At 38.9% G+C, this 24,975-nt stretch overlaps 1 protein-coding gene across 8 annotated transcripts in view; it reads left to right on the top strand.

The window, feature by feature from the left end:
- GRID1 (glutamate ionotropic receptor delta type subunit 1) overlaps positions 1-24,727 on the top strand; it is an 825,719-nt gene extending 800,992 nt beyond the window's left edge. For 6 of the 8 annotated variants that reach the window (XM_073353352.1, XM_073353357.1, XM_073353353.1 and 3 more), the window contains 2 exons: positions 8,732-8,767; positions 23,702-24,727. In XM_073353352.1, the coding sequence (XP_073209453.1) occupies positions 8,732-8,767; positions 23,702-24,130 (465 nt within the window). In that variant the 3' untranslated portion in view covers positions 24,131-24,727. The remainder of the gene's footprint in view (positions 1-8,731; positions 8,768-23,701) is intronic. The other 2 variants (XM_073353360.1, XM_073353358.1) reach the window with 2 other exon arrangements.
- The last annotated feature ends 248 nt before the right edge of the window (positions 24,728-24,975 follow it).

Consider the following 24,975-nt stretch of genomic DNA (forward strand, 5'->3'; position numbering starts at 1 on the left):
AGAACAGGTCAAGAAAGTGAGGGTGTGTGTGGAGAGACTGGGAAAGGGAACAAGGAGGGTGCAGTCCTGCAAGAAGCTGGTTTTAATTTTAGCAGAGAGAGGGTACTGCATGGACAAAATGTGGGAGACTTTTCCAGATGCAGGTGGCAGAATGGATGAAGGTACAAAGTTGAGAATGGGAGAAGGAGATGAAGGAATCAGTAATGAAAGGTCTTGGAGAAGTATAAGGAGCAGGCATGAGGTAGAAGGAAATGAAAATAGTGATTATGTAAGGCCCTAAGAAGAGTACAAGGAGCTTGAATTTAATTAAATAAAATGCAGGAAGCCAGTAAAGTGGTTCAAGGAGATGGCATAAAAAGGTCAGAGCAACCAGAGAGGAAGATGACTTTAGCAGGCACTCAGATACCATACTTCTCATTATTGTATAAATTCCCAGATGGATTAGGTAGAAGGAGCATTTGGATGCACTAGAAGGTGAAGTAAGAAATAGGATTGATGAAGAGGTGTAGGTTCCTGTAGTCAAGGTGAGAAATGTCCACCAAGGATGCAAGTGCAAGTAGTTGGGATATTGAAAAGAGAATATTCTGATAATGTTAAATAGAAAAATGTTTCAGCATTATGAAGGGACAGGATATGGGGGAGGAGGAGAAAGAGCATTTCTATGGTGCCAATCACTGTAAAGTATAAACACATGGATTACAGAAAACAGTGAAATCTGTCCCACTGGTGCAGTCAATATACCATCCAATTCTGTAGTTTAATTAACAGCTTCTAACTTTGAACACACTGCTGGATTTTTCTTCTCTTCTGCTTTTTGGAAGGCTTTGGCAAAGACATGTGACTTGCAATGTCAGCTGAAAATGGTGAGAGTTAGATTTTTCTGGATCACCCTTGGAAGAGTGTTCCAGAGTCTCGTATGAGCGTAAGTACACACAAATGGTCATACTGGGTCAGACCGATGGTCCAGCTAGGCCAGTATCCTGTCTTCTGACAGTGCCCAATGCCAGAGGCTTCAGTGGTAATGAACAGAAGAGGGCAATTACGAAGTGATCCATCTCCTGTCATCCAGACCCAGCATCTTGCAGTCAGAGGCCTAGGGACCCCCTGTGCATGGCCACTGATGGACTTATCTTCCATAAATGTATCTAATTCTTTTTTGAATTCAGTATTAGTTTTGGCTTTCACAACATACAGAGGCAACGAGTTCCACAGGTTGACTATGCTATGTGTGAAGAAGTACTTCCTTTTAAACCAGTAAAATAAAGAGTGAAAAATCCGAACTAATGACCGCTTTGGACTTTCAGTTAGACTATTCTCTATCCCTTTTGAAAAACAGAGCAGTTGAAGAGGGTTAGTCTCTCGTTCCCTGAAGATTATACTTGGCTCTGCTAGCCATAGGGTACTGGGCAATGAGTTTCCCTGGCTTGTCAAACAAAAGAGGCAATCCTTCAGATAGTATGACCGTATCTCATTAATGGGTTTGTAAATCAGTTCTAGACACTTGTAGTGAATCCAGGATTAAATCAGTTCTTGTTGAAAAGCACTGGCATAACATGAATGGTATGATCCACTCAGTAGACGGAACTCTACACCAACTCCTGCTTCTTTGTGAACTTCTTATCTTGGCCCAGGAAGAGGGAAATATTCTAAAGGTGACAAGTGCACAAACCACTTTTGCTAATTCACCAGAGGAATGGATGGAGTCTTCTTACTACCTGGAGAGGGGAGAGATCACTTTTAGTAACTGCTGCAGTTTGTGCTTCCAGAGTCAGTACCGAGTCCAGCATGACCCGAAGGCTGTGTGTTATCTTGACTTCAGCTGAGGATGAAGTACTGATATTTGCCAGTTCCTCAAAGCATTTTCCTCTTCCACTTAGAATCACATTGGTGTTTTCTGGGTCAGGTGAGCCCGTTGTTCTTCATGTACATTGGAGCAATCAAGTACTCAGATATTTAAATGGTATAAATTATTATAGAGAGAAGGTGGGTGAAGTAATACCTTTTAGTGGACCAACTTCTGCTGGTGAGAGGGACAAGCTTTTGAGCTTTCACAGAGCTCTTCTTCAGGTCACCTTGTCTCTCTAATATCTGGGAACCAACATGACTACAACACAGCATACATAAATAATTAATGTACTGGTAACACAAACTGGTTTGTGGAAAGGAAGACTTGCCTATGATGATATTAGAAAAAAATTATATTTGCACCACAATGCCAGAATCTTCCAGTAGGATGCACATTTATAGTCTATTAATGCTCAAAAGACATTTAGAAACATTTAAATGGCCTTGATTACTTCTAACTTTGGGGAAATTATATTTGATCTTCCTTCAGTAACTAGATTTTCTACAATTTATAGACAATCTCTTCTAACTTTGACTAGATTTTCTGCAATGTATTGTTCCAATTATTTTCAGTGGCCAGTCCTCTGATCCTGGTCATGAATATCAGAGCACTTCCACAAATCTTCAGATGCATCATAACTTGGCCCATTAAACAGAAGTGTGTATTTTGCACCAGTGATATTAGGCTGTTTCTTACTGATCCACAATAGTTTATATGTAATATTTTGGATACTAATATTGTCTTTAGAAGCTTTTTAGTCAGTAAAATGAGTGAAAAATTCAAACTAATGACCATTTTGGACTTTAAACTAGATTATTCTCTGTCCCTTTTGAATAACTGAGCAAGTAATGTATTGGTCCCCGACCTCTAACGTGTGTCTGTCAGTGTGGTCTACATTATAAATTAATCACTTACATATATTGAAAACAGAGTCTCTCTCTCATAGTAAAAGAAATTCAGAAAATGAATAGTGTCTCTGTGATGGGGTCCCCAGGGTGCCACCTGGCTTTTGGGACTGTTGAGCCCTCCAAACCCACCAACCTGGGTTGGCCCTCACACTGTGATGCTAATGTCAAGTTGCAAAACCTTGACAGGCACTGCCCTTTACACAGACATACACAGGCATGGACACCCCCAACTTTGATACATGAATGATTTCCCAGTCACTCATGAACCATTAACAGGGAAGCTGCAGTCAATTCCCCAGCCTCGCACCCCAGAACTGTACTGTCTTGCACTGGGTCAGAAGCCTGACCAGTGTAATTTCGTTATTTAGTTCACCACTTCTTCATAGGAAAGTGGACGTGCACCAGCCTTTGTAACCTGAGCTGAGATTTCCTAAGCACTTTACACAAACTCACTTATAAGGATACAACATTAAAATATGTTTATTAAATACAGAAAAATAGCTTTTAAGTGATTATAAGGGGTAGGCATAATGGTCAAAGATAGTTAACTTAAGAAAATAAAAAGTAAACATGTTTGCTAAATCCTAAACTTTTAGTCTAACCAAGAGTTGAATCAAGCAGCTTTTCTCATCCTGACAGATGGCACAAGCAGGTTTCAGTTCCCCAATATACAGGCTGAACTCCCTTTCCAGCCTGGAACCAAACTTTCTTAGTTTAAAGCTTTTGTCTTCCAGATGTGTTCCCAGATGTTGAGATGGGTGGAAGGGGTGGAGACAGGCCAAGTGATGATATCACTTTCCTTCTTTTATACTGTCTTCCAGCTTGCTGGAAAGATCCTTGTTGTCACATGGGGATCAGGCAGTCGCCATTGGTCAAGCAGTCTCCATTGCATACGTGATCTCTCTGAGAAGTCTCTGGGATAGTGGATTCTTTTCTTGATGGGTGTTGATGGGCCATTGACACTGTCTGGCTGTTGCTGGCTACTCCTTTGTTGTAACTCCTTTGTTGTAACTTTGTTGTTGTGGGTGTTCCCAACTTCACAACATATTTCAGTAACACATATAGCAATACTTCATAACTTCACATACAATGATAGTACATACAATCAAAAGGATATTAATGTTCAGCAGATCAAGGCTTTTGAAATGATACCTCAGAAGGTATACTTTCTACAAAAATATCATAATATCACAGTGGTGAATATGGTGGTTCCAGGGTGCTAATTTGAGGTACAGAGGGTCAGAGCATCCTAAGTCCAGTAACCTTTTAGTACAATTGCTGCTCATGTCTTTCACAAGCTCAACAAACGAATATAATTTGGGTCAGTCAATTTGTGAGGGCTTTCCCACAACACCGAGTCTTGGCTATTTTTCAATTTATTTGACAGTCTGAAAGATGGTTTCCAAATGCTCACTGCCATTATGACCCAACATGGCTGCTAACTGTAATAGACTTAGCAGGCTCCATCGATACTTTATCAGCTATGTCTTTCTGCCCTCAGCTATCCCCCCAGAAGAACAATTCTCTTGTGCTATCCTCAAAGTCATCAAGCCATTGTAGCCCCCCCCTCCCTTTTTTCCATATCAAATGTTACACTCTATATAACTAAAACTTTGAAACTGAGAAGAATAAAAAAGTCAACCATGGAAATCCTGTAAAATTCTCTGTGTGTGCAATCTAATCCCAGAAAACAAATTATGTGACATCTTCACATTAAGGAGAATTAGCAACTTTGGGCTAATCATTGACTTTCTTCAGCTATTTACAGAATGATTCCTTTGCCAAGAACTGAAATGTATTGCATCACTTATAGAAGATAAGATTGACACATTGGCCGTTAAGCCACATCTTGCCACTATTACAACTTGCTCATCAAATTTCTCTTTCGATCTTTCCTTATCTAGAATGAAGTGGACTATAAAACATAAATGTATTTAATCTGAAGAGACTGGAACATGACACAAATCACAGTTATAATGCTGGTGTACATGGAACCTTAATGTCCTGCTAGCTAGGAAATTACGTCATTTTCATCTTACTCAATTGCAATTAGATATTGCATCCTCTCTCTCCTTTAAGTACCCTAAGGATCTTTCATACCATATATTTGCAATTCTTTAACTATCACAGTGTGAATTAAAGCTGCTTGGTTTATAATTTCTCATCGTTTTAATCAGCCAGTGTAAAATCATTCTACCGAGCAGTCTTTTTCTTTCTCCTGTCCTCAGTGTTCTCCTTCTCCTCTATTTTTCAGATTAAGGAGGCCGACATCTAATGCTCTGTCCACAGCAGGAACAGAATTATACTAACTGACTCATATATTTGTAACAGCATCATGTCATCATTACTGCTTTCACTCTGTTTTCAACAAAATAACTTCAATAGATACTATTGCAACCCCACAAGTCATCACTCTGCAAAACTTTCTAACTGTGCAGGATTGAGGAAGGTGATGAAATTGCCCTGAAATAGTCACAGGTAATTTGGTCTGTGGAGAGGGGATAACAAAAAACAACAACCTATCTCTCTGGACTGGGATGCACAGCCTTATATCTTCTGCCTTAAGTTTCCCTATAGTGCATCATATATCTCTGCTGGATGAGGACACACCTATTTTAACCTACCTCAAAAAATCTGCACTTACAGCTTTAGCTTTTTAGTCTTTCTCTTTGGAATTGGTAACCTGAAACCCACTGTATCTCGGAAATAGAAATATGAGTTTATTAATATGATCATAATGGGTCAAAGATGATTACTGCTGAGAATTCTAATCAGGATCAAGTTTACCTCGCCTCAGATCTCCAACAAGATATTATTTCATAGGTCCTGGCACATTTTCCGTATGGTGTCAGCCACCTTTTTGGTTATTAAAGGTTCTTATACTTACACCAATTTTTCTCTTCCTTTATTCTTTCCTGTTCTTACCTTTCTTTTCTTCTCCACTTGCCTTCTTTCTGCTGCTATCTTTTTTCTCTGACTATTTGATTCCCCCTTGGGACAGTTACTTCTGATGGTGAAAGAAAACACAAGATAATTGAACTGACATTTTATTTTCCCTTCATTGTATGTTCTTTATATTTTATGTTGTTTTTTAAATTATTTTTATGTATTTTGACATGTCTGAAATCTTTGTACATTTTTTGCTCAGTTACATATAAATGATCACTTGTTTGTACAACTGTATTGTACTCTACTTTTTCTAAGAATAAATAAAGTTTTTTGAGGGGGAAATTTAAATAATACAAACTTTGGCAAAATAGTGCATTGTAATGCCACCCAGAAAACACAGGTTCAAGACTAACTATGAACATAAGAACTGGCAAACTTCACTTAACTAGCAGCTTTAAACCAGCAATGAGGTTTCAGAAGCAACCATCAATCACTCTAGGCTGCAGGGCTTCATGCTGTTGTATGACAAAACACAAAGCTTGAGGGAGGAGGTACAGACAAAAAGAAGAGAAAAAATATCTGTACTCTCCCTTGTACAGATATTGATAAAAACTGAGAAATTATGAATTAAACAGCCTTAATACACTTCTTACTGATTATTTGAACAATTGCAATATAAATGGTCTGAAAACTCACCTCTTTTCTGAGCAGAACCAGATATTCTGCAATACCTAGTCACAGCAAATGGGCTGATCAAAAGCCCATTGAAGTCAATGGGAATCTCACCACTGACCACAATGGTCTTTGGATTGGGCCTTAAGTGACTTGAGGATGACATGTCATTCTTTTGCTTGCTGACACTGGGACCAGAACTGTGCCAGCTACTGTGATATTTAAATATGTTTGTTGCTAGCTTAGTACCACTAAGGTTTTCCTGTCCTTTGGGGGCAGCAGTTTCTTGTCTGAGACCCATATTAGGAAATCCTGCTATAAGAGTCCTAGAGGGGTAGTCTAGACTAGAACATGATTTAGCAGCATGTTTCTTAGGAAAAAAAATATCCCTGGACAAAAGTGAGCATAAAACAAGTCCCCTTGGAGTGCGAGGCATGCTGTTAGAAACAACACCATTTAAAGTCTCAGTTCAGCAAGCAACTTGAGTATGTGCTTAACTTTAATTACAGTGTGTTCCCATTGAGGTCAGTGGGGTTAATCATGTGATTAAAGTTTGGCATGTGCTTAAGTATCTTGCTGAACTTGGGGTTGTAGCTAGTTAGGTTCCTGACACTGTGCGTTGAAGGCCTTTTTGTTGTTGTTGTTGTGTTTTATCTCAGCTCACAGTGGTATTTCCAAGTTGATTGTTTTGACAGTGAATGTTCAATGATAATTAAAACATATATTTGAATCAGAATTTAAAAAATGAAATGTAACAGTGTTTCCCCACATTGAGGTTTGTAAAGCCTGAGGCCTTGATCCAACAAATCATTTAAGCACATACTTAATTTTAAGTGCATGAGTAGAGTCTTGATTCTGCTGCCATTCAAATCAATGGAAAGGCTCCCATTAACTTTAATGATGGAGGATCAAGCCTTAGGTTCTTTGAAGTCAGCCTGGATTAATCATGTACTGAAAGGTATGCATGTGCTGCAGGGTTGTGCTGGATCGGGGCATAATTACTTTCTGGCAAAAAAAAATGTTATAGTAACACATTTTTAACGTAAATACCTTCAGTATTTTAAAAGCTATTGACAACAGATTACTAAGAGCCACTTAGAAAGTAATCAGGCCCGAAAGGTTGTTTTTGAAAACAACATATTTAGAGCTAGAACTCACTCCCACCAAAAAACAAAATTATTTCCTAGTTCTATTATTATCGTGACCGTTAAATTTCACAAGCATCACCACTAGTAAGAATAATTATATTATACCTGTATATAATTATATTTAGAATTATATAAAACTATAAAATTATATAGATCTCAACTTACTTTCCAGTATCTGAGGTAAGTTATTTTTCCCCATCCTAAACACAGAGAAATACTGAGGAATCTCAAATATTAACATGTCATAATTGTTGGTAAAAGTTGACATATAGGGCCTGATTTTCACAAATTCAGCACCTGCAACGCGGCCAGGTTTCTGAAAGAGCTCAGCTCCCATTTAGGCACTAAATAAGGACCAGATTTTGAGAAGTGTTCAGCACCCAGCAGCTCCCATTGCAACTTTCACTGTGTTGAGCTTTTTTGAAAATCTGTTGGTGCCTAAATGGGAGTGGAGCTGTTTTCAGATGGTGCATGCTGAGCACTTTTGAAAATCTAGCTTTTATTGGAGACCACTATGGACGTTAGGCTAGATTGCCCAGTTCGCTAAGATTGATTTGCACTGGATAAGATCAAAGTGACTTACAAGAACTCTGAGATGGCTAGTGAAGTATTCCACGTGTGCAGGGAAACTCTCCATGGGCATAAAGCTGGTGGAAGAGACCCCTCTGTGACCTCTGCCAGCTGCCTTCAATGCTCCCAGCATAATGGGCAAAAGTGGGTGTTTCAGCGGTGGGGCCTGGACAGGATGGAGAGGGTAAGGGGTATGACAGAGCATGGCTCTGCTATGCCAGCTCCTTCACTGGTGCAAGTCAGGATGTACAGGTACAGCCCTAACAGAATGCAGAATCAAGCACTTTATATGTCAACATCCAATGATTTAGGACATGACCCAAGGCCCCCTGAAGACAATGGAAAAACTCCAATAGATTTCAATGTGTTTTGGATCAGGCCCTTAGTGAATTCAATTTTTTTTTAAATATCAGAATGATGAAAGGGTTACAGAGAGCCAATCAACCTATCTGATCACACTACAGTTTTAGATGGTCTATGTATTGCCTCATGAAAAATAGGCTTTATTTTAGCATGTGACTCTGGCTGCAATGGGGCTATCTTGCTAGAATATGATATACTGTCACCAAAACAAACACCGACGTTAGACATATGGCAGAAAATGTTTATTAAAAAGAGTAAAATATTAAGTATACTATTAGCATCACTATTTTGATCCATTTTTATTCCCTGTTCTTCTTTCCCTTTCCTATCTGGAGATGGCCAAAGAGGTGAGGCTGGGCCTCAGAACTATGGTGAGATTTTATAAAAAAACACATACCAATATTTGATTTATTGTTGAAAGTGCTGCACAGTTTAGCCCTTGCTAACTTTCTCATCTTCACCTCCTGAAAGCCCCCTTGATCCTAACCTTCCTATTGCGGCAAATGTCTATAGCTACTGTATACATAATGTGAACATAGTAGCTATTTTCTCAACATGCAACTCTCTCTCTCCCAAATAGTCCATTTCAAAAGATATTGGCATGCTCATAAAACACTACTCATTTGATGCTGCATATGCCTGTTGCTTGTGCTGGAAAATGCTTCCATGCACCCTCCTTTTGTGCTGTTTATTTTAACCTCTTGAAGCCTGTGGACGTGTCATATGCCCAATCATTCTTTTTTTATTAGGTTTGATAAGGACTCAGAAGCCTGGTTGCCTCACCCTGTGGCTTAAAGGCCCTCTATAGCAGTAACAAATGAGTGCTATGAGACTTCCTTCCTTCCATTTTCTTGGGTTTGACTCTACTATTAGCAACAAAGACCATCAAATATGCTAGTTACTGCAGTTAGATAATGAGGTGTGGTGTTGAACTTCTGCAAATGGCCACGAGGCATTAGCATGTTCACCAGCAATCACCTCGTTTGTGATGTACTTCCCACATGTACTGTATATTCTGCATGTTTATTAACACAGCACCATACAATATGGATGTTTGTTGATATAGAGACAAATATAAAAAATGGAGCTGGATCTTCAGTGGTTTCAACTGGCAGAACTTCATTGGCTTATCGGCGTTACATTGATTTATACCAATTGAAGATCTGGTATGGTACTTTCAGTTTATGGGACTGATCCTACAAACACTGTATGAATAATCTTTAGGACCAGGCCCTCATGACAAAGTCCTAAATGGCAGCAGACAAGGTGGGAAGGGGAAGGGAGGGATATGGATTGCACAAAGTAAGGTCATGAAATTACTTGCTTTTGTAGTGTAGACATTATGTCTATTCTACCTTATTGGGACGTGTTTTTTTAAACTCTTTCTTTATTTCTCTTTAAAATTATTTGTATTAATTTGGTACAGGAGTGTGAGTCAACACTGGAAATGTAAAATGAACAGGAGTACTTGTGGCACCTTAGAGACTAACAAATTTATTTGAGCATAAGCTTTCATGGGCTAAAACCCACTTCATCGAATGCATGCAGTGGAAAATACAGTAGGAAGATATATATATGTGTGTTCTATATATGTATACACAGAGAACATGAAACAATGGGTGTTATCATACACACTATAACGAGAGTGATCAGTTAAGGTGAGCTATTACCAACAGGAGAGAAAAAAAAACCCAACCTTTTGTAATGATAATCAAGATGGGCCATTTCCAGCAGTTGACAAGAATGTGTGAGAAACAGTAGGGGGGGAAAATAAACATGGGGAAATAGTTGTACTTTGTGTAACGATACATCCACTCCCAGTCTTTATTCAAGCCTAATTTAATGGTGTCCAGTTTGCAAATTAATTCCAATTCAGCAGTCTCTCATTGGAGTCTATTTTTGAATTGTTTTTGTTGTAATATTGCGACTTTTAGGTCTGTAATCGAGTGACGAAAGAGATTAACGTGTTCTCCGATTGGTTTTTGAATGTTATAATTCTTGACATCTGATTTGTGTCCATTTATGCTTTTACATAGAGACTGTCCGGTTTGGCCAATGTACATGGCAGAGGGGCATTGCTGGCACATGATGGTGTATATCACATTGGTAGATGTGCAGGTGAACGAGCCTCTGATAGTGTGGCTGATGTGATTAGGCCCCATGATGGTGTCCTCTGAATAGCTATGGACACAGTTGGCAATGGGTTTTGTTGCAAGGATAGGTTCCTTTTCCATGGGTCTAGATGATGAAGATGTCATCAATGTAGCACAAGTAGAGTAGGGGCTTTAGGGGACGGAGCTGAGGAAGCGTTGTTCTAAGTCAGCCATAAAAATGTTGGCATACTGTGGGGCCATGCGGGTACCCATAGCAGTGCCACTGATTTGAAGGTATATATTGTCCCCAAATGTGAAATAGTTATGGGTGAGGACAAAGTCACAAAGTTCAGCCACCAGGTTTGCCGTGACATTATCGGGGATACTGTTCCTGACAGCTTGTAGTCCATCTATATGTGGAATGTTGGTGTAGACGGCTTCTACATCCATAGTGGCTAGGATGGTGTTTTCAGGAAGATCACGGATTGATTGTAGTTTCCTCAGGAAGTCAGTGGTGTTTCAAAGGCAGTGTAGGGCCTCAGTAGGCAGTCTACATAGCCAGACAATCCTGCTGTCAGGGTGCCAATGCCTGAGATGATGGGGCATCCAGGATTTCCAGGTTTATGGATCTTGGGTAGCAGATAGAATACCCCTGGTCACAGTTCTAGGGGTGTGTTTGTGCGGATTTGCTCTTGTGCTTTTTCTCGGAGTTTCTTGGGCATGGCCCCACAGTATGCCAACATTTTTATGGCTGACTTAGAACAACACTTCCTGCGCTTTGTCCCTAATGTCCCTACCCTACTTGTGCTACATTGATGACATCTTCATAATCTGGACCCATGGAAAAGAAGCCCTTGAGGAATTCCACCATGATTTCAACAATTTCCATCCCACCATCAACCTCAGCATGGACCAGTCCACACAAGAGAGTCACTTCCTGGACACTACAGTGCTAATAAGTGATGGTCACATAAACACCACCCTATACTGGAAACCTACTGACCGCTTTACTTACCTACATGCCTCCAACTTTCATCCAAACCACACCACACAATCCGTTGTCTACAGCATACAACTGCATTTGCTCCAACCCCTCAGACAGAGACAAACACCTACAAGATCTCTATCAAGCATTCTTACAACTACAGTACCCACCTGCTGAAGTGAAGAAACAGATTGTCAGAGCCAGAAGTCACCTACTACAGGACAGGCCTAACAAAGGAAGTAACAGAACACCACTAGCCGTCACCTTCAGCCCCCAACTAAAACCTCTCCAACGCATCATCAAGGATCTACAACCTATCCTGAAGGACGACCCATCACTCTCACAGATCTTGGGAGACAAGCCAGTCCTTGCTTACAGACAGCCCCCCAACCTGAAGCAAATACTCACCAGCAACCATACACCACACAACAAAAACACTAACCCAGGAATCTATCCTTGCAACAAAGCCCGTTGCCAACTGTGTCCACATATCTATTCAGAGGACACCATCATAGGGCCTAATCACATCAGCCACACTATCAGAGGCTCTTTCACCTGCACATCTACCAATGTGATATATACCATCATGTGCCAGCAATGCCCCTCTGCCATGTACATTGGCCAAACTGAACAATCTCTATGTAAAAAGAATAAATGGTAACAAATCAGATGTCAAGAATTATAACATTCAAAAAACCAGTCAGAGAACACTTCAATCTCCTTGGTCACTTGATTACAGATCTAAAAGTCGCAATATTACAACAAAAAACTTCAGAAACAGACTCCAATGAGAGACTGGTGAATTGGAATTAATTTGCAAACTGGACACCATTAAATTAGGCTTGAATAAAGATTGGGAGTGGATGTGTCATTACACAAAGTAAAACTATTTCCCCATGTTTTTTTCCCCCCTACTGTTTCTCACGCATTCTTGTCAACTGCTGGAAATGGCCCATCTTGATTATCACCAGAAAAGGTTGGGTTTTTTTGTTTGTTTTTTTCTCTCCTGCTGGTAATAGCTCACCTTAACTGATCACTCTCGTTATAGTGTGTATGATAACACCCATTGTTTCATGTTCTCTGTGTGTGTGTGTGTGTGTATATATATATATATATATATATATATATTCCTACTGTATTTTCCACTGCATGCATCTGATGAAGTGGGTTTTAGCCCACGAAAGTTTATGCTCAAATAAATCTGTTAGTCTCTAAGGTGCCACAAGTACTTCTGTTCTTTTTGCGGATACAGACCAACACGGCTGATACTCTGAAAACTGGAAATGTAGTTGAAAGAAAAGACTATTGCACTGACCAGCTCTTGCCAGCATCCTTTTGTTCATTATGTTTTCCTATTTTCTTTCAGTTAGAAGTGAAGAGTAATATCAATTTCTCTTTTGTGTGAAGGTGTACAGTTTCTTCTATTTAATTAAGCAAACCAATTCCAAATGAATCAGGTCATCTCTACCAAATAGCTTTAGCTGAAGCTTTTGTGTTCTGTGAAGATGTTGACACATGTGTTGAAAATAATTTTACATTGTCAACTCATCTAATTTCTTTTTCCTTTCAACTGGATCAGAGTCCAGTGGACAATGTCAGTCTTACTGAGGTCTTCTTGTTTAGTTAATTACTATTTTAAAATACATAGTATTGTTTCCACTTATATGAACAGAAGATTGTGGAAGACTGCTACCAGCAACCAGGACGTGGGTGGTCTGGCTTGGTGATCACCTCTGTGTTCAGGAACCAGAGACCAATAGGCAGGTCTGAACCAGGAGCCAGGTGTCAGAGCCAAAAGTTGAAGCCAGGATTAGACAGGAAACAGGAGCCGAGTGTCAATGCTGAGTCAGAAGCCAAAGAACTGCACTCTAGGGTGAGAGCCAGAGCAGTCCGAAACAGAGCAACAGGGTTCAGGGACTGGAATAAGGCTGAGGGCAGGAGCCAGGAACAGGATGGGGTCCAAGTTAGGAACCTGAGGTGAGACCACGAGTGAGGTAGCATACACAGCAAGGTCTGAAGCAGCCTTCAAGCTAGGATCCACCTTTTGGCACAGACAACTTCCTGTGTTTTTGTAACTTGAATAGTGCACCTGGCCCAATCAGGGATTCCGAAGCTCCTCCAGTCAGGTCCCTACGGGTGGTACCTTTAGTGGAATGTAAGGCCTGAGGGCTCCCAATGCTCCAGTCACTGGTAGAGACACTGGCTGGGGGGGCCGAGGTTCAGGACCTGCGGATCCTCACAACAAGTTTGATTGCAGAACTTGGTCTATTTGTAAAGGCAGACTTGAGGTGCATCTCTAGTCAGATTTAATAAGATACAACAGTATTCAAATCAGCATCCAGCAGAATACATGCAAAACACAGCAAATTTTATGTAACATTAAGTGCTATTTGACTAGGTCACTTGCCTGAGGTAAATTAATGACAGCAAACATACATCACTGTGTCAGTTTCCACATCTGTCTGCATATCACATATTTCTGACTAATGAAACCCTAGAATAATGAGAGTGGAAACTAATTTATATTTAAATTATTATTTGTATTAGCCTCATATAACATAACACATCAGGGTTTTTCCCCCCTTAAAATATACCGAATTATATATATCATTCCTGTTTCTTTCTTTGGGCAGACCAATTATCAGCTCCATTTTTTACCTCTCTCTGAGCCTGATGGAATGAAATTGATTTATGGCTTTGCAAATGCATTACATGAAGTCAAAAGTAATAGTGAATGTAGTGAATTCAGGATTTCAAAATGACTCTCCTATTTGTCATACTTTATACACATGGGTTGTCCTCCATTCACTTCTCAGCAACCACATGCTTGAAAAGTTCATGTCTGATGAAAAGAATACCTGGAATTTTGTAGTTGGTTGGGGATATTGATTTCAATGTGGGCTAATTGGAGTTGAACCAGTAGTATAGCTTATGGATACTAGAGCATGAAAAACTGCCTCTAAGATTTTTGTATTTTTTAAACAGGCTGTCCAGCAGGGCTTAAAAGTTTCTCAGAGTTCATTTTCCACTTATCTGGATATTTATGTGTGTGCCATCACTCTGAGTGTGTCTCAATCATTAATACCTTTATTTTCAGCATGACCTTGTGAGCTAAGAATATTATCATCCCTGCTTTACAGCTAAGGAACAGAGAGATTGGCATGGGATTTGGTCAAGGTTACACAGGAAATGTGACAGAAATGGGGATTTAACCCAGATGTCATGAGTCCGAGTCCACTGCCATGACCACAGAATCATCCTTGCTTGTTTTTTATTAAATTTCTTTTACACAATGCAAGTTTCATATTTTTATTTTATTCTTTTTGGTCAAACCTCAAGTATCATTCTTCCATATATTTCAAGTGGCATTCTTCCATACATTTCATATATGTATATATATATATATATATATGTAGAGAGAGAGAAATTGGTCCATGAATGATGATTGAGAGCCTGTCTACACTTGAAATGCTACAGTAGCACAGCTGCACTTCTTCCATAGGCGGAGGTAATCCACCTCCCTGAGAGGCAGTAGCTAGGTCAACAGAAAAATTCTTCCATTGATGTAGCGCTGTCTACACAAGGGGTTAAATGGACTTGACTACATCACTCAGGGGGTATGTATGGGTTTTTCACACCCTTGAGTGATGTAACTGTGTCAACCTAACTTTTTAGTGTAGACCAGGCTTAAGAAAATTTTACCATAAACAGACCATGCATACCTCAGGTATATTAAGAACTGCATTAACATCACTTTAATACTCGAGGCAGAGATGGCTGCATGCGACCTAGAGATGTCAATACACCCATCATAGTCCCTCAGGGTATGTGCATGTTGTTTTTCTAAATCTTTATTGTTTGATACTCAGCGACCTTCCTCTCCACCCTTCAGTCCAGTGTGGTTCTGCTAGCATACGTTTGGTGTAGGCATTCTTTATCATAGTATTAGTTATGTAATCCATCACCTGACCATTCACCTTTCTTGGGTTCATCTGCTTTTGACTTGTCCAAAACAGCTTCACTAACCTGTAGTGACTTTCCCTGGTCAAGGGGATTCCACTGAACTCATTGATAAGGTCTGAGGAGAATAAAGAAGAGGTGTTAGTTTCCTTAAAGAAAAGATTCTCACCTAAAAGCCCTCCCTCAAGGAATCTCCGGCCTTCAGCCATGCTGCTAAGAACTTAGACATTTTATTAGCTGTGTTCAGAAGGTTTTGGATATCCTTCTAGACATCCTTCACTCAACAGCTCCTCTCTCAAAGTCAATGAGGCACTGCTAACGTCAATTAGCAAAAAGTATCCAAGGTAATTCCCATGTTTGTCCAAACTCTCTCCAAACACTCATTTAAAAAAAAACTGAAAAAACAAAACAAAAAAACTGTTTATATCTGCACACCTACATAAAGAGTATTGATTACTCCTTAAAACTATATTACAAGGTGGTTAATGATCACAATCTCTCTCAAAAATAAAAATGATACCCAAGTTATCCCGGGTAGAGAGTCTTAGTTAATTGTACTTGTTCTCATAGAGGGTTAGTTGTTTCAAGGAATTTCCTGAGGGCAGCCTTCAGTTCTCTGTAGGAGCGATCATAGCTGTGTACTTTGTCAGTCAGGGTACCAATAGCCATAGTCACAGGACCTGTTTTTCATGATCAATTTCTTAAAATATTTCAGAAATCTGCCTTTCCCTTTCCCTCTTCTAGCTCAATTTACTGGGGGAAAGAATGAAATTCAAATTAGTATTTAGTTAGGGTTGGTCCTGCTTTGAGCAGGGGGTTGGCTTAGATGACCTCCTGAGTCTCTTCCAACCCTAATCTTCTATGAAAGATAATTTGCTTACCCAGCAGAAATGGGTGGTTAGTTGTTTTTCTCAATCAAGAGGAGTACAGGCACTTATATTCATCCTCCATATACATATGTGTTTTGCTCCATTTCACTGATCATTCTCTTCAGATAACCTTCAAGGAATGTAATAATAATCGTCATAAAAATAATGAAAGAGAATGTATTGAGAGAGTAAAAGAAAATGACATTATATGGTTGACATTAATGGCACTTAATAAAAAAGTGTGAGAGCACACACATTTTATCTGATAGTGTGTAAGTATGGACACAGCTATATCTAAATAATACACATATCCCTATGGAATACATACATTGATAGAAATATACATCAGTATGGATATTACATAAATATATACAGTATGAATGAATATACCGTATACATATTAACTGCAAAAATCTGCAGGAATGTCAATGACCCAGCCTCCAAACAGTCAAGTCTGGAGAGGTTTATTCACCTTTGGAAGTGAAATGAGTGGAGATAGTCAGAAATATGTGGGAAGAACAGAAACAAAGCTTCCAGACTAGTAACCAGACTTCAAGTCCCAGTGTGCAACACAGTTCTGTGTTCAAAATCTCCAGCCAAACTGCTTCTCTGTCCTTTGCTCTTCCCTGCACAATTGATGACTCCTATGCCTCTTTATCCTGCCTGAAGCCGATTAAAAGTCCCTTTGTAATGGCATCATTATAGCAAGCTGCAGACAGGAGCTGAGTTGCTTATCACATCTATTCAGGCACTGTCTCCTGCAATGAGCCATACCATTAATTCTGCTGAACAGCCTCAGTTCAGATAATTAGTTCAATAAAGTTATTGAGCAGCAATTATTAACTATTATTAATTATCTTCCTTACTCCAATAGTGCCCGGAGACCAATCAGGTTGTGTCACTGTCTTGTGAGGCACTGTACAAATATAGAATTAAATAGGCCCAAAGACTCTTTTTGACTTTTGCTACACTACATTAGCATTGCACAATTAAAAGCACAAAGCATCAAGAGATGCAAAAGTCAAGGATCCAGTGGCAATGTTAACCCACCATGCGGCCTGTACATTTTATGGTAAACATAGAAAGACATAAAGTGTAATACAAAAAGCTTCATATTTGACAAGAATTACAGAAGGGGAAAATGGCCGGATTAAAGCACCTGGAATCTGAACTTTTACATTCTCTGGCTTTTACTATTTCATTAACTCATTTTTCTCTATTTAATTTCCTAGGTAAGCCTTAAAGAAAAAAGAAACAGCAATTAGTTCTGATTAAGCTTATAGTTTACAAGTTCTGTTGACTTTATTAGTGGAGCCTGTACTTTCCTTAAACCTCATTGGGGCTGCGGTTTTGGGGAACTTTGTTTCTCCATGAAAGCAGCACTGTCTTGCTGGGGCTTTTAGCAGGGCTGTGATTTGGGGAACTTCAGATTCTACAGGACTTGGACTGCTGTGCTTGGAAGCTGAGGAGTTGTATAGGAATAGGAATGCTTTGCTGGAGGATTTAAGAGCTCTGCAGGAGGTGGCTGGAGTCCTGAGCAGTTTAAAAAGCACACTTCTCTACAACCCCAAATTAGCAAAGCACTTAAGCACATGCTTAAATCCATCCCTATTCAGTAAAGCATGTAGGTACTTGCTTAACATTGATTTTAATGGGACGTAGGCATGTGTTTAAGTGCATCGCTGAATAGGGATTGTTTGAAGAATTTGGCCCCAGCTGCACATATGTGCCCAGTCTCTCTGTCCTCCAGTCGCAACTTAGTTATAATTTACAGAAATTGTCTGTTGTGCCAGCTCAGGCTCATGACCTTAAGTGCTCATAACTTTATCTTAAAGTTTTTTAAAAAATTGGCGAATCATCAATCCTCACTGATAACTTTTCACATGCCAATTTTGAAGCTTGGTTTTTCAGTTATTTTTCTGCAGGGAAAAAGATGGTGAGCAGAAAAAAAGCTTAAAAAATAGGAAGAATGTGTCATTTCTCACCCTCAAAGAGGCAGAACCAGTTTTCATTAAACTTTCCACACAAAACATGTTTTACTTTAGAATGGAGACATAGGGTGAAATTCTGGCCCACTGAAGCCAGTGGCAAAACTCCCATTGATTTCAATAGGGCCAGGATTTCACATCTAACACAGAATTTCTCAGAGTTTTTGAGTGAATGAAATGGCAGAAAAGAAGGGTGTTCATTTATACTTACACAATAATCTGGGCACCTATGTAAAAATGATCTTGTGCCTGATCCTTCCTCCTTGAAATCAATGTGAACATCTGCCAAAATAAAAACAAATGAGTTGCAAACATGCAATGACTTATCTATTCACACTTTCGGAAAAGGGCCTTCAAAAGAGATGTGTTATACACTATGTCAAAAAGGTAACCAATCTCGTACTCTCAGACCAGTTGGAGACGTGATTTCCAGACTAGATTATCACAATAGTTCCTTGGCCTTAAAATGTCTGAATTGAATCTCCTCTACTGAGAATGCCCTGTCTGTAGCCTTTTCATGTTTATATCTTAAAAGAGCTACGATGAATATATCACAAGGAAGAATTTATGTGTTGACGTTCACCTCTTTTTCTGTTTGTGAGAAGATCACAGAAGTTTTGAATCTATTCATAATTCTAGATTAGTCACAATTTTGTTTTTGCTCTTCAAATAGCTCATAGCCTGTTTGTTGCAAGTATTAGAATTAGGACTGTCAAGCGATTACAAAAATTAATCATGATTAATCTCACTGTTAAACAATAATAGAATACCAGTTATTTAAATATTTGTGGATGTTTTCTACATTTTAAAATATATTGATTTCAATTACAATACAGAATACAAAGTGTACAGTGCTCACTTCATATTTATTTTTATTACAAATATTAGCACTGTAAAAACAAAAGAAATAGTATTTTTCAATTCACCTAATACAAGTACTGTAGTGCAATCTCTTTATCATGAAAGTTGAATTTACAAATGTAGAATTATGTACAAGAAATAACCTCACTCAAAAATAAAACAATGTCAAACTTTAGAGCCCACAAGTCCACTCAGTCCTACTCGTTGTTCAGTCGATCGCTCAGACAAACAAGTTTGTTTACATTTGCAGAAATAATGCTCCCTGCTTCTTGTTCACAATGTCACCTGAAAGTGAGAATAGGCATTCACATGACACTGTTGCAGCTGGCATTGCAAGGTATTTACATGCCAGATGCACTTAAGATTCATATGTCCCTCATGCTTTATTCACCATTCCAGAGGACGTGCGTCCATGCTGATGACAGGCTTTGCTCAACAATCCAAAGCAGTGCAGATCAGCGCATGTTCATTTTCATAATCTGATGCCACCAACAGAAGGCTGATTTTCTTTTTTGGTGGTTCGGGCTCTGTAATTTCTGCATCGGAGTGTTGCTCTTTTAAGACTTCTGAAAGCATGCGCCACGCTCATCCTTCTCAGATTTTGGAAGGCACTTCAGATTCTTAAACCTTGGGTCAAATGAGCTAGCTATCTTTAGAAATCTTACATTGGTACCTTCTTTGTGTTTTGTCAAATATGTAGCAAAAGTGTTCTTAAAATGAATAACGTGCTGAGTCATCATCCGAGACTATTATGACATGAACGATATGGCAGAATGTGGGTAAAACAGAGCCAGAGACATACAATTCTCCCCCAAGGAGTTCAGTCACAAATGTAATTAACATGCTATTTTTTTAAAGAGCATCATCAGCATGGAAGCATGTCCTCTGGAATGGTAGCCAAAGCATGAAGGGGCATATGAACATTTAGTATATCTGGCATGTAAATATCTTGGAATGCTGGTTACAAAAGTCCCATGCAAACACCTGTTCTCACTTTCTGGTGAGATTGTAAATAAGATGTAAATGTAAACAAACTTGTTTGTCTTAGCAATTGGCTGATCAAGAAGTAGGACTGAGTGGACTTGTAGACTCTAAAGTTTTACATTTTTTTGTTTTTGAGTGCAGTTATGTAACAAAAAAAATCTACATTTGCAAGTTGCATTTTCATGATAGAGATTGCACTACAGTACTTGTATGAGGTGAACTGAAAAATACTATTTCTTTTTTGTTTATCATTTTTACAGTGCAAATATTTGTAATAAAAATAATATAAAGTGAGCAGTGTACACTGCATATTCTGTGTTGTAATTGAAATCAATATATTTGAAAATGTAGAAAAACATCCACAGATATTTAATAAATTTTAATTGGCATCCTATTGCTTAACAGTGCGATTAATACTGCGATTAATCATGATTAATTTTTTTAATCACAGTTAATGTGTTTGAGTTAATTGCATGAGTTAACTGCGGTTAATCGACAGCCCTAATTAGAACTTTACCATTTTCACCCTACTGGTTCATTATCCCAGTCATATTATTTCTGTTCCTGACTCAGGTAACAAAGCAGCACAGAATTAATTATTAATATTGCCATAAAAATACCAGTAAGCAATGTTGGTGTATATTTTTGCTTAACATTAGTTTTACATTTTACAAGATCACTAGCAGAAATCAAGAGACATGAACATATCATGAACACAGTAAAAATTAAAATTTATCTTTGAATCTGAACACATATTCAGGGAAAAAGTTTCCAGCATTCTTTCCACTCTAATTTTGCCCCTGATTAGAGCAACAACAGTGGTCTCTCACATACCCAAGCCTTCAGCTCTTTAGACCCAAATCAGCAGCCCCTTACAAGTACACCCTCAAGTGAATAGGAGTCCAGGGCAGCTCATGAAGAATTGGTGTAATAAGCTCTCTGTAGTTACCATAGCCAGGCAGGAAGCTCATCATATGTTGAATTAGATAAAGCTTGCAAGTGACCTTCAGTGGTAGACCCAGGTAGGATGTGTAGGTTCTAATGAAAACAACTTAGCCATCTTAAGTACAGCATTTGTTCCCTAGTGGCTGCTACAATATAAACAGCCAGTCCAATGACTGTATCTTTTCCCCCAAAGTCAATTTTTTCAAGGTTTTTCTAAACTGACAAACCAGTGGCGCATTACAGTGCTTCCTTTGAGACTTTGTATTACAAATCCTTTGGATACCCAGCTACTGTGTGTGTGAGAGAGAACACATAATAGGTTAGAGCTAATGTGTTGTCGACCTTCATGAATGAAAAGAATGATAATTCAAGTGTGGAAGTCATTAAAAGGGCTTCTACACTACTAAAAGTGTAATAGACCTCTTGTTAAATGTAAGTAGGGTACATTCTATTTTTGTCTTTAAGGGTTCTTTTCTAATTTTCTAGTGATTTTTCTTAATTTGGGAATGGATGACATATATAAATGATTTGGCAAAAAAGTTTTTTTTTCCTGGTGATGATTTTGTGGTGTGTCAGGCTTCATTGTTACTTTTCTAGGAGCAGCTATAAGAGTTTGGCATGCCAGAAATGTGCTCCTATTAAAAAATTAATGCAAGTCATTAGGAGACCTTCCATTAGTGTCAAAGGGCTTTGGATCAGTTCCATGCCTTTAACCTTTAAATAAGCAAAATTCCCAATAGATTCAATAGGAGTTTAGCCTGAGCTAGGCCTGCAGGTTTGACGCCAGCAATGTGTTCTGATCTTCAGGCCTTTGGGGGACCAGCAAGTCAGTTATTAAATGGTACTGAAAAGTAGAGATTGACCCAAGTCACAAAGTTAGTGTTTGACAATTTTTGGAATCCAGGGTTTTGATTTGGGCTCATCGTTAATTAAAAGATGGAGATACAGACAGTTGGCAGCTGATGACTGAAGAACTATTGTGTAATTGGATCAGATTCTCTAGTCCAGCTGAACTTTGCTTGGCACAGGACCATAGGGAAAATGTGGGCTGGAGCCAGTTTTACATCCCTTCATTCCCAGGGTCACTGGGTTATTCTCTGGCATAAGACAGAGAATCTGCAAAGCTATTCTACCTAGCACCCAGCCACCCACATCCCTATGAGACTATTTCAGCAGCCAGGGAATCCTCTAGATGCAGATCACATACATTTTTACCCAGGACATTCTCACTATGGAAGCTCAATATCACTTTTGAAGTCTAGAATACAAGTGGGATCTTCTCTCTTCCAGAGTTTGTGGGCTAACAGATGCTTTGTTTCTGGGCCACTATTTCAATGAGATCAAATAATCAAATTCTGTACTTTAAAAATATTACATACTTTAGGTCTGCTTTATGAAATATGTGGAAGGTATATAACATTACCACTTACATTGTCCTCTCTAAAAACACCACCCTGGTGCTTGCATTCGCCATGCAGTTTATGTTGCTTTCCATTCTACATATGGGAAATACAATAATGATGCAGTAAGCAGCCCATTTTAGTTCCTCACTGGTTTGTGTTTTAAAGACCAGCTCTCCCCTTGTGTTTTTATCCTGGCCACTACAACCTGCTGCGATGCTTGAGCTGACAGTCCCTCAAGGGAGTTTAAGGCAAGGCAATCTCAGTGGAAGGACTCAACTTTGGAACTAAGTCCTTCCTTTGTTCTGACACAGGCCATATTTGTCAACCTTCAGGTCATATTGTGTCTGTTATCTATTTTGTTCAGGACTAAAACTGGGGGAAATAAAAAAGGTGAGTGTGTGCTTCCAAGCTTCTCCTACAAAATAAACTCCATGTGACTCAAAATAACCTCCATGTGAATCAACAAAAAATGAATGAATGAGCTGCTGCTCCAAGTAGATCACATGAACCTCCTGAGCATGGCTCACCATTGGTAGGGCTTGAATATGCCCAGTAGGCTTCTTGGGCTGGGCTCCTTCTTGACTCGTGAAAAAGTATGTGATTGTATCTCCCAACTGCTTCCCAAAATGAGCCATCACTCAGTATGTTGTACAGTTTTGTGATCCTCCTCTCTTTTCTGATATGAGAAATGAAATATTTAACAATGTTGATATTTAGATTGTCGTGAATGAGCATCTGAGTTCATCTCACTGAGATAAATAGGGCAGTTCACACCTCCCAGCCAGCACTATTGTTCCAGGCTCTCTGACATCTCTGTATCGATTACACTCCGTTCACATTTGGGAGGTGGGATTTCTTCATAACCATAACAGCTAGAAACTCACTCTTTGCTCCAGAATGAAAACTGAGGTTCTGGCAGACAAGATTGTAGCTCAAGGAAGGTGCTGATGTGACATTCCACTGTGTATGGGTGGAACCAGAGCTCTGGTTTTGCCTCAAAGAGGGAGTGGTTTAAGGGGTTCAGTTGTGGATTGTCACTGAGTTAACTTTTTTTTTTTTTTGGTATGTGTTTTTAAGACTGAGCTGTTATGCGTACCTAGAGCTTTTACCTTAGCAAATCAAATTAAGTGAATGAATAAACAGTGGCTCCCACCACATAGTGTGGGGAGAGAGAGAGATTTTTGTTTGGACTGATTCAATTGTTTTTAACTCAATAGGATAAAGAAGTAAATCTGGAGCAGGTCCACAGACGTATGAACAGTTTAATTGATGAAGACATAGCTCACAAGCAAATCTCTCCAGCGTCCATTGAAATCTCAGCCTTGGAGATTGGTGGCATGCAGACAAGTCAGACCCTGGAGCCAGTACGCGAATACCAGAACACACAACTTTCTGTCACCACCTTTTTACCAGAACAGACAAGTCATGGTGCCAGCAGGACACTCACAACTGCCTCTGGTAGTAACCTGCCATTGCCCCTTAGCAGCTCAGCCACCATGCCCTCTATACAGTGTAAACACAGATCGCCAAATGGAGGACTGTTTCGTCAAAGCCCCGTGAAAACACCTATCCCGATGTCATTTCAGTCTGTGCCAGGGGGAGTCATTCCAGAAGCCATGGAGCCTTCCCATGGAACATCCATATAATGAAAACAAACAAAAAAACAACCAGCAGAGCTTTTTAATACAATCTGAAACAAAAACAAAAACTTTTACATTTTTCGTGTACATATCTGTAAATAATGAAAGAATGAAGTGGGGTAAAAGTGTATTTTGAATATTCCCAATTTTCAAAGTCAGTAAAAAAACAAAACAAAACAAAAAAACAAAAACGAAAAGAAAAAAAAATGTATGAATGACTTTGTAAATTTTGTTCTATATGAATAAAAAGGCAAACTACTTGTGATCGTTCTCAAGTGCCAAAGAAGACCTGTTGCTGGGATTGAGGGCAGTTAAACAAAATATCATGGATTTCAACCCTTATTCCTTATTTGTTCTATTTTTGTTTTACTATTTTTGTTTTTAAAGCAGTAAAGTTATCCATTTGTTGCTGTAAAAGTTTACTCTCCTCAGCACTTCCTTCTTCTTGGTACCCTATTTCATAGCCATGGTGGCAGTTCGCTTGAAAAGCTAACAGCAGATATTAGCAAAGCAGTAATATATGTTTTAAACCTGAATTATAACTATAAACAAGCAAACAATAAACAAAACAACTGAACTCTTTCCTTCTAACAGGGATTAAATTTCCACACAGTTTCTAAGTTGAAGCACAGGTTTACTGAATTGTGTTTTATGTGCGTACTGTGTGGCTTTTTTAATTTACCCTTATGTGTTTTATTTATATATATATATATATATATATATATATATATATATATATATATATATATATATATATATATATAATATTTGATAAATAAGGTTATGGATAAGGCTATGAAGCAAAACCTGCAATCAGCTCTTTTTTGTTTCTTGTGTGCACAAGTTAAAGT

Source organism: Lepidochelys kempii, chromosome 7, assembly GCF_965140265.1.
Source record: "Lepidochelys kempii isolate rLepKem1 chromosome 7, rLepKem1.hap2, whole genome shotgun sequence".
Taxonomy (NCBI): domain Eukaryota; kingdom Metazoa; phylum Chordata; order Testudines; family Cheloniidae; genus Lepidochelys; species Lepidochelys kempii.